This window comes from Hylobates moloch, unplaced genomic scaffold (genome assembly GCF_009828535.3).
Source record: "Hylobates moloch isolate HMO894 unplaced genomic scaffold, HMol_V3 SCAFFOLD_6, whole genome shotgun sequence".
NCBI classification, from domain to species: Eukaryota; Metazoa; Chordata; class Mammalia; order Primates; family Hylobatidae; genus Hylobates; species Hylobates moloch.
Window position 1 is genome coordinate 66,665,195 of NW_026652281.1, and position 13,820 is coordinate 66,679,014.

General features: G+C 41.4%; 1 protein-coding gene across 1 annotated transcript in view; it reads left to right on the forward strand.

Moving 5' to 3' along the window:
* Positions 1-13,820, forward strand: part of ACOT12 (acyl-CoA thioesterase 12) — a 64,300-nt gene that overhangs the window by 33,585 nt on the left and 16,895 nt on the right. The window contains exons 5-6 of the mRNA XM_032156929.2: positions 743-878; positions 12,794-12,950. Coding sequence (XP_032012820.1) covers positions 743-878; positions 12,794-12,950 — 293 coding nt within the window. The remainder of the gene's footprint in view (positions 1-742; positions 879-12,793; positions 12,951-13,820) is intronic.

The window sequence follows — 13,820 nt, forward strand, 5'->3', positions numbered from 1 at the left end:
GGGATTACAGGTGTGAGCCACCACACCCAGGGATCACTAACTTATTTCATCCTTATCTTGGCCAAGGGTCGGTACCAGACTTTGAGTATCTTGGAAATAAGCATGGAGCTACCCCAGTCCAGCTTCAAGGTGACCCTTCCTTCTATACACAGGGTCAGCAGAGGGCACTTATATAAGAATTTGAGCTCTTGGTTCTGTTGCCTCATATTTCCAGGTTTCTGGAGGTTGGTGAAAGCTTTATTCCCACATATTTATTCTTTTGTTTTGCTTATTAGATAATGTTTTCACCATGTAATGAAATTTCCAAATTGGGAATACCTCATGGTATAAGATAGCTTTCTCTAGAACATCTTTATTCCCTCTCTTTGCTTTCTTAATTTTGCAAAAGATAGGAAACGTTTAGATTTCAGTGGAGTCAAAGTCCCTCTCCTCATTGATCGATTTGAATAATTTCCTGTTTTGTAGTTCTGTTGAAAAATTTTAAAATCAGGGAAAATTAATAGAGTGAACTTTTTAAAGCACATATCTTATTGCATGAAGAAATAATTAAGCCTATGTTTTTTTTAGTTTAAAAATAATTTAAGAAAAAATTTAGTCATAACATGTTTAGTAAAAACACTCATAAAAGCTCTATTTACTTGAGTTAGAAAACCATGTAGCATATCATTTGTTTTTGCAAAATTCATGCTGTGCTTTTATAATTTAACAAGGCAATAAAAGATAAATGCTTTTCTTTCTCTAGATTCATTTAAAACCAGTCACACTTCTAACTGAACAAGATCATGTGGAACATAATCTGGCTGCTGAGAGAAGGAAAGTTCGATTACAACATGAAGATACCTTTAACAATTTAATGAAGGAAAGTAGCAAGTTTGATGGTCAGTAAATCCACTTATAAGAACTTTAATTCTATGACTGTGACAGGGAAAGGAGTCTTATCTTAGAGCACACTTATTATCACCTTATTATTACCATTCAGTCCTGATGACACTAGGTATCTTTTCCAACAAACCCGGTGGCTGGAGAAGGAAGGGCCTGGCCATTGAGAATGTAACTGCTGACACCTAAGGCCTCTTTAAATTGGAAGATCTCCAGGAGAGGAGATGGGGAAAAAGGGTGACAGGGACCAGGCAGTCATTAGGAAGCATGTGTTCACTAATGATGGCTGAATGAAGGGTTGATGACAATGCTATACATTGACACAGTGCTTCATGGCTTACTAAGCAGTTTCTTGTCCACGGTTTCATAGGAGCTGCATGTAATCTCAACAGAGCAGAAAGCTGCAACTCTGAGCAGGAAAGAAACTTGCTAAAGATCATATGGGATATGAGCAGAGGCTATAAGATCCTGCTCTTTTTGCCTGGTGCTTTCCACAATCACCCTGTGTTTTATGAGCCACACTTCCTTAGTTCTCTGGCAGTGATTTCCTGGGCTCTTTGATGCCTGCTGGAGCCAGACTGGTGAGGAAAGGCAGAGCCCCACCCTTGCCCCTCCTCTGCCCTTTCTTTTTGTCTGACCCCATCTTCTGAAGCCCCAGGGGATGCCAGTGGAGAGCACAATGAGGGAGGGGAGGAAGTGGAGTGAGCCCACCCAGGCCCCACAAGCTGACCACTGCCAGGAGGGCAGAAGGTTCAGCACCCCTTGGCTCCAAAGGAAGGCACAGGAAGAAGAGGAAGGAAAGGAGAGGACAAGAATATGTCAGAATAAGGAAGTCAAAAGAGAAGGAGAAAGAGTGCATGGAAAGGCTAGAGGAAAGAGAGAGGTAGCAGCCGGTGTGGCAGAAGTGCAGAGCCTTTATTCTGCCCCTGGTGATATCCCGGGACCACCCCACAGAAGACTTCCAGGTTGAAAAAGAGATTTTTCAAAGGTTTCTACTCATTGCTGACCTTTCAAAGGACAATATCCATTACCAACTTTGTTTTCTTGGATTTTTCTTTGAGACAGAGTTTCGCTCTTGTTGCCCAGGCTGGAATGCAATGGTGCGAACTCGGCTCACTGCAACCTCTGCCTCCCAGGTTCAAGCAATTCTCCTGCCTCAGCCTCCCAAGTAGCTGGGATTACAGGCACCTGCCACCATGCCCAGCTAATTTTGTATTTTTAGTAGAGACCAGGTTTCACCATGTTGGCCAGGCTGGTCTCAAACTCCCAATCTCAGGTGATCCGCCTGCCTCGGCCTCCCAAAGTGCTGGGATTACAGGTGTGAGCCACTGTGCCCAGCCCAGACCAAGTTATTTTTAAGGAAATGAAGACTTCATCATTAAATGACAGTGTTAAGAAGAGCAAGTCTCCATTTGTAAAGCTGGTCTCGCACCAAAATACATTTCAAATGCATTTTGCTCAAGTAATGAAATAGCTGAACCAAGAGAACAACCCTGAGGCAGATGAGACAACGATTAATAAAAAACAAAACCCTGCTGTCTCCTCATCCCTAAAATCCCAAGGAAGAAATGAAATGACAGATAAAATACTTGCTAATGAGCAAACCCATACTGTGCATGACAAGTAAATCTCTTAGGACATCTTAGGAAAGCTCAAGCATTTAACACAGTTTTTAGTAAGTATATGCAGTTCCCCTAGTTTCACTGGTCTTCCTTTCTGCAGTTATGTCTTTTAAAAAAGCTTTCTGTCCTCACTGAAATTATGCTACCTGAGTTCATAAGGAGAAAGTAGAAATAAGCCACTAAACAACCAGAAGTCTGATTGACAATGTCAAAATACAGTTCTTTTTTTTTTTTTTTTTTTTTTTTTGAGATGGGATCTTACTCTGTCGCCCAGGCTAGAGTGCAGTGGTGTAATCTCAGCTCATTGCAACCTCTGCCTCCCAGGTTCACACGATTCTCCTGCCTCAGCCTCCAGAGTAGCTGAGACTACAGGCATGCGCCACCACGTCCAGCTAATTTTTGTATTTTTAGTAGAGACGAGGTTTCAACCGTTGGCCAGGCTGGTCTTGAACTCCTGACCTTAGATCTGCCCGCCTTGGCCTCCCAAAGTGCTGGGATTACAGGCGTGAGTCACCAAGCCTGGCAGAAAGCAGTTCTTTTGAAATCTGTGCATATTCATCCAGAGATTCTTAACAAGAACTGCTTCCATACTCTCCAAGTCATTCCTCATCTGAATCACATGTCTCAAGGTCATTCTCCATCCTTTTACCCGGAACTCTCTAGATCAAGCTGCTGCCCATGAGGGAGAGGGTGACCCTGTGATGCGTGAGGTGCTGGCCAGTGTGCCCCGGTGCATGCTAGATGGAGTGTGTGTGTGTGATTGTGGATAAAATCATTGATAGTCATGTAAGTGGAAGGACTCCTTCCCTCTCAGCAGAAAGGAAAGACTAACACACTGACTGGTAGTTCTTTCCAACAATTCTGTATGAAACGCCTGTCATGTGCCAGGAACCTGTTTGCCACTAGAGGCATAAACATGAAAAATGCAGGGTCTTTGTTCTTGAGAAACTTGTAGTTTAGTGCTGGAGACAGACATGTTAATAGTTTCTAAATAATATAGTAAGTGAATAGAGAGCTGTAGACTCTAAGTAATGTGGGAGCCCAGAGGAAGGGCCCTTGGGGGTTCACGAGAGACTCACTGCAGGAGGGGCTATGAGAAGAAAGTTGGGAAGTCAAGGAAGTGGGTAGCAGTGAGGGTGAAGGCACGGAGGCATGAACCAGCACACTGTGTGCTGGGAAGCCACCAACACAAGAGTATTGCTAGAGAGAAAATGCAAGGTAGAGGGAGGCGGGAGAGGAAGAAGGTAGGATTGTGTCTTGGAGGCTCCCTGGGCCATGCTGAGAAGCTTGGCCTTTCTTCTGTTCTTGATGGGAGCCATTGAAGGATTTTGAGCAGGGTTAGGGCATGACTGGGTTTGCACTTAATATGGTCACTCTGGCTAGAGGGAGAGAGACCAGGCGAGAGGCGAGGGGTGCCTAAACCAGGCAGTGATACTGGGGAAAGACAGGAGGGAAAGAGTTTAAAAATACACATGAGATCACGCCAACAAAATAGGGTCACTGATTGGCTGTGGGGAGAAGGGTGAGGAAGAAGGAGCATAGGCTGACTCCTGGGTGTCTGCTTGGAGCAGCTGGTTAGCAGTTGTGCCATGAACTGAGATCATGGATCTGAGGGGAAGGAAAGGGCAATTTTTAGGAGGTAGATGATGAGTTCAGTTTTAGGCATATGGAGTCTGAAGTGCCTGTGGACATCCAAAAGGAAGAGACCACAGCTGGGGAGATTCTATCTGAGAGAAAACTGCTTAGAGAAGTAGTTCATATGAAGACAACCTGCAGCCCACAGGGTGCTGGGCCAAGAACAGAACCTGCGAAGCACAGGCATCTAAGAGAGGATCCAGAAAGATAAACCTACCAAGGAGACCTGGAGGGACTAATCAGAGGGGTGCAGGGAGAGCTGGAGAGAGCAGTGTCACACGCCAAGGGAGCAGAGTTATAGGAAGAAATAGTAAGTGGTCAACTGCGTTCCAGGAAGTGAGGAATAAAACCTGTCTACTGGACTGGGAATCAGGAAGGCATTGGTGACATCGGCAAATGTGGGGTTAGAAGAAGTGTGGGAGACACTTGGATGACCTTAATTACTTAGAGGAATAATGGGATGAGGGACAGTTTACCATAACCTTTATATCATACGCACAGGCCAAAGTAAACACTACTATCACCAGGCTTGTCTGAAGCACATGTACAAGGATGCAGGGGGTGGGGAGGGAAGTAGCGCTGCGAGCCTCCTGGCCCCGACAGCCCGAGTGTCATCTGTTGCAGGACATGTGGACAGTGAGGGACACAGTGGCCATTGCAGCTCTTAGAGCAGCTTGGCTAGTTCAGAGCCTTTGCTTTTGTGGAAAACTGAGGCATTGTGTCCCACAACAGCACTAGCATTTAGCAGGAACTCACTTCTTTCAAGGTGTTTTCCTTCACTCCAGCCATCCGAGGTGGAGCTTGCTCCTCTCTGGCCTCTGGACCCAGCCCCACAGGAAGCAGGAGGCTTCCATCGGCCCACTCACCCCAAACCATCCACCCTGGAGAAAGCCGCCTCCTCCCGCCGGACTTACTCCTAAAGGCGAATTGCTAGGAGCTGGGCCTATGCATTGGCTCATCTTTCTCTTATAGTCAGTGGTTGCCCCAGCACAAAGCTGCTCTTTTTATTTTCTTATCCAGTACTTTTCTTATCCAAGTCTGTATGTAACCAAGTCCTCTGACTTTGCAGAACCATCCTTCTGCTCTCTATCTTTGTGAGTTCAATCGTTTTTATTTTTAGATTCCACAAATAGGTAAGTACATGTTATGTTTGTCTTTCTGTGCCTTACTTCTTTTGCTTGACATAATGACCTCAGTTCCATGCATGTTGTTGCAAATGACAGGATCTCCTTCTGTGTTATGCTGAATAGTACTGTAACAGGTCTATAACCAAAACCTCTGACCTTGCTTTTCTCAGCTTGCTGAGGCAAGGTAAATAATAAACAAAATGAGAACTGTAAAATGGGAATAATAAAGGTACTTACATAATGGGCTTATGGGAGCATTAAATGAGTTAATATAGAAAGTGTCAGGCATGCAGAAAGTGCTGTCATTTCTATTATTGTTTGAGAGGTCCCCTCCAGAGGAGGAATTAGAGCCAACAGTTAAAGACAGATGCTTCATAGGAGCTATGCTGTAAAGGATGAAGGAAATAGCCTGGAGCTACAGGAGACCCTCAAAGTCAAGGGGCATTGTTTCTCAAGCTAGGAGAAATTTGGTCATGGTTCCAGGCTGATCAAGATGATTGATGAGGCTTGGCGGTGGCTCATGCCTATAATCTCAGCACTTTGGGAGGCCGAGGCAGGCGGATCACTTGAGATCAGTTCGAGACCGTGGTGAAACCCTGTCTCTACTAAAATTACAAAAATTAGCCGGGCATGGTGATGCACTCCTATAATCCCAGCTACTTGGGAGGCTGAGGCAAGAGAATTGCTTGAACCCAAAAGGTGGAGTTTACAGTGAACCGAAACTGCACCACTGCAGTCCAGCCTAGGCCACAGAGCCAGATTCTGACTCAAAAAAAAAGATAATTGATAAAAATAATTATTGAGTAAGAAGTTAATTATAAAAGAAAGAGATGATTCATGTCAAATCTGTACTTTAGACACTGGGAAATTGTTGTCATGTTTTTGTCTTGGAGGAATGGGGATCTCTGCTACCCTGAGCTCCCTTGCGAGGGTTCGTCTATTGGGAAGGGTTGCTAGGACGGTGACTGAAGCTGTCTTCACACCCCCCTCAAGGTAACATGAGCCAGGTAAACATGGGTGGCTGCACTGGCTTCTTCTGGTGTTGTACAAATTGCACTAATAAGTGAAATCAGCAGCAGACAATTTGTCTGCACAACACTTACTTTGAGTACTGGAGATAGTCTAAACTAGTAACAGGCACACATGACAGTCATTCAAATATAGAGATAAAACGATTGCAATTGACTTGAGTTTCAGTGTGTTACAAAGTTGGCCAGATTAGATCTACATCTACATGTCTAGTTCGTAGTTCAATTTCAAATTATGGATTTTTTCAAAGTCTTCTTTTGTCATCTGCTTTGTTTAATCTGCCCTAACTTAGATTATTCTACATCCTTTCACATAAAACAACTTTTAACCTAATTCCATTGATCTGATTTTGTTTTTGGAAATTTTACTAACTTCCATGCCAGCAAAGGTGCCAGAGAACTTAAAAGCAATTCATCTTAAAGAATGTAAGAGCCAGACTCTGACATTTAAAGCTGCTGTGTAGTGTGTGATTTCTCCACCTGCTGCTCCTTAGATCTGATGGAGTTGGTTTCTGACAGGACGGTGTGTGTTCTAAAAGAAGAGAACCAGATCATCTCTGTTCTTGTACCATGTTTTTAGGAAACCAGGGGTTTGTGTTGGTTATAAATATCAAACATAAAAGATTGGAATATTTTTCAAGATGTTGTGTGATGAAAATGCATATTATTAGAACAGTCAGAACATTGAATCCAGATCATATCCTTTCAGAAGAAAAGAAAAGAGATGAGATTAGTTTTGTAAAAGCAGGATATTTCTGGGATGTGTATAAGCACGCACATCTCAGAAATACTACTGGATCATTATTTGCAAGCTTGACATATAGGGGAAAAACTTAAAATTTGAAAGCATTTTAATTATAATTTTTGAGTAAGAAAACCAGATCTTAAGAGCATTATCATGGTTAGTTTTCTGGATATGCAGAAAGAAAACTAGGGCTAGCATGACCTCAATTCAGGTCAAAGTTCCTGATCTACAAGTGTAGAGTGAATGTAAAGTTGTCAAAGCAGGATGATGACACAGTACGTTAAGAACATCCAAAGTACACATATTGAACTTGATCACTCAAAGCCAGCAGAAAGGGTCAGTTCTGTTTACTTAACCCAAGCCAGAACTGCGAGCCTGAATTGCTCTCTGAACCTGGGAAAACCTTATTTTTTCATTGGTTGTAAATTAACTCCAAATAAGCAAACTTCTGCACCAAAGTCATCTAACTCAATGTATTTCTGCATATGTATCATAGCTGATGCTGGTGCACGTATAACCTCACCTAGCACCTCCCTCTACAGGTTTCAGTATATACTGTATGTGTCTTCATAGGAAGTATGTGGTTTCTCTTTAAAGTTATCCCTCAGAAAAGAAGGGAGCTGCTTTATATTTGAGTCTTTACAATGTCTCTCATAAGGCCTTCTCTTAATTTTTTATTTTATAATTATTTAAAAACTATTTTTAAAGAGATAGTACATGCACGGGGTAAAAAATGTAAAACGCATAAAAAGGCATATAGTTAAAAAGTAAGTCTGCCTACCATCTGACTTCCCACCTTCAGAGACCATCACTATCACACACACTTCAATTTTTGTGGGTACATAGTAGGTGTATATATTTATGGGATACATGAAATATTGTGATACAAGCATATGAATGTGCAATAATCACATCATGTAAAATGGGGTATCCACTCCTTCAAGTGTGACAAACAATCCAATGATACTCGTTATTTTAAAATATATAATTAAATTATTATTGACTGTAGTCACCCTGTTGTGCTGTCAAATACTAGGTCTTATTCATTCTTTCTAACTATATTTTTGTACCCATTAACCATCCCCACCCTCCCACTACCCTTCCCAGCCTTTCATAAGCATGCCTCTGCTATCTCCATGAGTTCAATTGTTTTGATTTTTAGCTCCCACAAATAAGTGAAAACATGTGATGTTTGTCTTTCTGTGCCTTTTTTCACTTATAATGATCTCCAGTTCCATCCATGTTGTTGCGGATGACAGGATCTCATTCTTTTTTATGCCTGAATAGTATTCTGTTGTGTATATGTATTACATTTTCTTCATTCATCTGTTGATAGACACTTAGGTTGCTTCCAAATTTTAGCTATTGTGAACAGGGCTGCAACAAACATGGGAGTGTATATATCTCTTCAGTATCCTGATTTCCTTTCTTTTGGGTGTATACCCAGCAATGGGATTGCTGGATCTGATGGTAGTTCTGTTTTTAGTTTTTTGAGGAACCTCCAAACTGTTCTTCATAGAGGTTGTACTAATTTACATTCCCACCACATCCTTACCAGCACTGGTTATTGCCTGTCTTTGGGATAAAAGGCATTTTAACTGGGGTGAGATGATATCTCATTGTAGTTTTGATTTGAATCTCTCTGATGATCAGTGATGTTGACACCTTTTTATATGCCTGTTTGCCATTTGCATGTCTTCTTTTGAGAAATGTCTATTCAAATCTTTGGCCCATTTTTTAATCAGATTATTAGATTTTTTTCCTATAGAGCTGTTTAAGCTCCTTATATATTCTGGTTATTAATCGCTTATCAGATGGATAGCTTTCAAATATTTTCTCCCATTCTGTGGGTTGTCTCTTCACTTTGTTGATTGTTTTCTTTGCTGTGCAGATGTTTTTTAACTTGATGTGATTCCGTTTGTTGATTTTTCCTTTGGTTACCTGTGCTTGTGGGGTACTGCTCAATAAATTTTTGTCCAGACCAATGTCCTGGAGAGTTTCCCCGATGTTTTCCTGTAATGGTTTTATAGTTTGAGGTCTTAGATTTAAGCCTTTAATCCATTTCGATTTGATTTTTGTGTATGGTAAGAGATAGTGGTCTAGTTTCATTCTTCTGCATATGAGTATCCAGTTTTCCCAGCACCATTTATTGAAGAGCTTGTCTTTCCCCAATGTAGTTCTTGGCACCTTTGTCAAATATGAGTTTACTGTGGGTGTGTGAATCTGTTTCTGGGTTCCCAGTTCTGTTCCATTGGTCTAGGTGTCTGTTTTTATGCCAGTGCCTGGCTGTTTTGCTTACTACAGCTCTGTAGCATAATTTGAAGTCAGGTAATTGTATTAATTTATTTTAAACAAAAAATGTACCATTTGAGTAAGCAACATTAGCCTGAAAACAACCTCAATCAATACTAGCTTGGGATATGTATAAAATATCTTCTAATAAAATCAATTTTAGAAAGAGAGAGAAATTGAAAGGGATTAAGATTGTGTATTTCCTTTAAAGATCACTTTAGAAAGTGATTCCATTTTGATTCAATATAGTGGATTCATTGTTGGGTAAAACCAAAAATTTCTGGAAAAATATTTACAAACATCTTTGCAAACACATCTCAGCAGGCAGAAAAATAAGAGAAAACTTTGAAGTCCAGAAATGGTGAGAAAACACAAATGCCACAGTGCAAGGAAGCATTGGGGCTGGCATTTGTTCTGGAGGACCCAGCAGGTGCCTGAGGACATACAGCTTGTGTGTAATGGGCCTGCTTGGGCTCAGGAGACAAAACCAGGGGCCCATGTGAGGGAGAAGGTTGGATCAGGGAACCTTCCTTGGTGCTGGAACCTCCAAAAGGTGATTCCCTCAGTGAGTCAACTAGAAAAATTTCACCCTCCAGAGAGCCTTAGCCTTAGGTGGAATGGGAAAAAAAATTCTCTCCCTTTGAGAATTCAATCACAAGTGCATCCTCATGCAGATTTGGATCCTCAGAAGTCACATGACCTGTCTGGGCTAAAACAGAACAAGTAAACTTTAGTGTAAAGTGGTACTGTGTTGTAGGACCCCAGGTGATCTGCAGCTGCAAATGCAGCTCCTTTGTGAAGAAATGACTTTAAAGCCAGCTCTCAAGAATTTCCACAGAAAAAGAGCCAAGCAATATGAGATCCTAGTGAAAAATCATAAAAGATAGAAATAAAGCAAGGCATCAAGATCTAGAAGTGACACCAGGCCCCACAAAGTCTGAACAAGGCCCACAAAGACAGCAGATAATGAATTTATCAAGTAAGACGAAGAGGCTTAATATGTTTTAAGAAATAAAAGAGTATCAAGAGTATAATGCAAGAACAACAACAACAGAAAAGGTAACCTAGAAGGTTTAAGAATGCAAGAAACAAGACAATTTCTATAAAAAAGAATATATAATAATTAAAATTTGAAACTCAGTGAATGAATGAAACAGCAGATAAGACAAGGAACTGGAAGATAGATCTGAAAGAGTTAACTAGAATGCAGCCAGATAGACAAAGAAATGAGAAATATGTAAGGGAGGTTAGAAGACATGGAGAATAGAGAGAAATGTCTAACATGCAAAAAAATTCTCCAGAAATGAGACAAGCAATATTTGAAGCAAATGATATAAAGAGACATTTCATGAAGAGGTGACAAGAATACTTAATATACATGTAAAAAGATGTTGGAACTCATTAGTATCAGGAAAATGCAAATTATAAGCAACGTGAGATATTCTTCCACGCCCAACAAACTGGAAATAGTTGAGTGTCTGATACTTCTAAGCAAAAATGGGGACCAGTGGGGACTCTCATCAACAGCAGACAGAAGTGTCAGTACAACTATTTTATTACCTAAAAATATTCTGTTGACAGTAAGGACTATGAATGTTAAGGAAATCAGCTAAGTTTATTCATTCATTTCATTTAATAAATATTTATTGAGCACCTATGTTCAGGAATTATATGAGAATTTTAAAAATCCATAGTCCCTGCACCAAAAAGCTTAGGCTCTAGTGGGTCACATAATAAAAGGGCACACAAATAACATAAAACTATAGCCATGAAAGAAAGATCCTTAGAGAGACCCTGAGGGTGGGGTTGAGCTGTGGAGGTCAGAGAAGGCTCCCCTGAGGAAGTGATGACCAAGGGGGGGCCACAGAGTACGAGTGAAATTGAAGACACAGGTGGTGGTGGCCAGGGGGATTGCCGTAGACAACACGGATGTGACAAATGCCCTGTTGTTGGAGATAATACTTCCTCAGAAGAAGTGAAAAAAGACCAGCATGGCTGGAGCAAAGGGAGAGGGAGAGTGAGGCCAGACCAGGAAGGCAGGGCTTGCAGGCCATGGGAAGGATTTGGGGTTTTATACGAGAACAATGGGTAGCTACTGACTTGTTTTAAGCTGGGGACTGAAACGATCACTGGAAATAAGAACAAATGAAAGAGATCATCAGTTAATTATAAATCTCAAAATTACATTAAGAAGTGGAGTTAAGGGTTTCTATGACTGCCCTTCTGGATCACCAGCTGTGACTATGCCAAGAGCACCAAGAGTTGCTGGGCATGTCTTCCCTCTCACACTGCAAGCTCAGCTCTGCCTCTGACAGTACAGCCAGGATGGTGCCCCAGTTTGTAAATCCTTTCCCCCTCCTCCCCAACAATAGCGTGTGAGATGGAAACCTAGCTGGTGGTTCACTTCGTGATGCACAAAGCATAATTGAATACATTTTACTGCTTTGCAGCCAGAGTAAATGATTTTTCCATTGTTAAGAGTAAAAACCAATTTGTTAGTAAATGGAGCAGATATGATTCAAAAGAAGCAGAAAGCTAGGCACGGTGGCTCACACCTGTATTCCCAGCACTTTGGGAGGCCGAGGCAGGCAGATCACCTGAGGTCAGGAGTTCAAGACCAGCCTGGCCAACATGGTGAAAACCATCTCTACTGAAAATACAAAAATTAGCCAGGCGTGGTGGCATGCACCTGCAATCCCAGCTACTCGGGAGGCTGAGGCAGGAGAATTGCTTGAACCTGGGAGGCTGAGGTTGCAGTGAGCTGAGATCGCACCACTGCACTCCAGCCTGGATGACAGAGTGAGACTGTCTTGAAAAAAAAAAAAGAGAGCAGGACATGAAGAAGTATAACAGACTGTGTCTTTCCTGCTTGTGACTGCAATCATTACAAACAGTTTCCACAGGAGGCCACATTTCCATTCTGAAGGTAGCGTTTCAAGCTTCCTGGTGTCTCTGGTCCTTTGTAGCTCAGATTCTTTATTTTTAACAACTTTATTGTGGTATAATTGACAAACAATGAATGGCCCATATTTAAAGCATACAATTCGATAAGTTTTGACATAAGTTTACACCTGTGAAAACATCACCACAATCAAGATAATGACATACCCATCACCCCCAACATTTCTGCCCCTTCCTGTCCTGATCTGTCCCTACCCCACCACAAACAACTCAAGTTTCAATGTAACCATTCTTTTAGTCAAAATTCCAATAGACTTGTTTTATAGGCTAGAATACGATCTCTAAAAGGCCCTTTCTGATTATCTTAACCCAATTCACTGCAAATATTCACCATTAAGATAAGAGTCACTCTGTAGAACCTGTCAATTTGCTCAGTCTTAAGCCTTTGAGAACACTTTAATTTTTCCATAAATCCGAATTGAATGTACTGCCGGGAAGGAAAAGCTGGAGCCCCAGGGCCTATGGTTCACTCCACCATCATTAATGTTTACATCCACCTTTCAGATCTCATTTTTGATGAAGAGGAAGGAGCGGTTTCCACAAGGGGCACCTCCGTTCAGAGCATTGAACTGGTCCTCCCACCCCATGCAAACCATCACGGAAATACATTTGGTGGCCAGATTATGGCTTGGATGGAGACAGTGGCTACTATTTCTGCAAGGTTCTTGGTTTTGACCTTTGGCATATGATTTTGGGACCAGTGAGGAGAAAATACAAAGGGACTGAGATCTAGTTCTTGGGCTAGTCAAGAAGTCAAGGAAAGGACTGAGGAAAATGTTGCCTTTTATAATGATTTCTAAATCATTTACTTGCTTACTTTAGGATTAATCTGTCCTTTTGTTTGAAGGTGAATGTTTAAATATTTTGGTTCAAAAATAAAAATGAGATGACAGCTTTAATACTTTATTCTGAATTATGAATATTGAACTTATGAAACTGCAACTCATTGTCTTGATAGCTTATGACAAAGTAAATGCAGAACAGAAATAGAAGACAGGCTTCACACTTAAAAATAATCAGTCTAGGTTGGGCATGGTGGCTCACACCTATAATCCCAGCACTTTGGGAGGCCGAGACAGGAAGATTGCTTGATGCCAGGAATTCAAGCCCAGCTTGGGCAACATAGCAAGACCCTGACTCTACAAAAAAAATTTTGCTGGTGTGGTGGTGTGCACCTATAGTCCCGGCTAGTTGGGAGGCAGAGGTGGGAGGATCACTTGAGCCCAGGGATTCAAAGCTACAGTGAGCTATGATCACGCCACTGCACTCCAGCCTCTCTATAAATAAATAAGTAAATAAATAAAGTCAGTTAGTTACAAACCTTTTTAAAGACAATTTACAGTTAGGTCTGATCTTTAAAGGTGCTGGTTAAAAATAATATGGCCAAAGAAATATCTGAAAAATAGGAAAAGAAAGAAGAGAATATTTAGAATACTTTTAAAGACTCCTCAATTTCAAAAAGGTTATTTTATTCTTAATGGAAAGATGTAGGTAATTGAGCCCCTTTAGGGAACACTCTGTACCCTGGAAA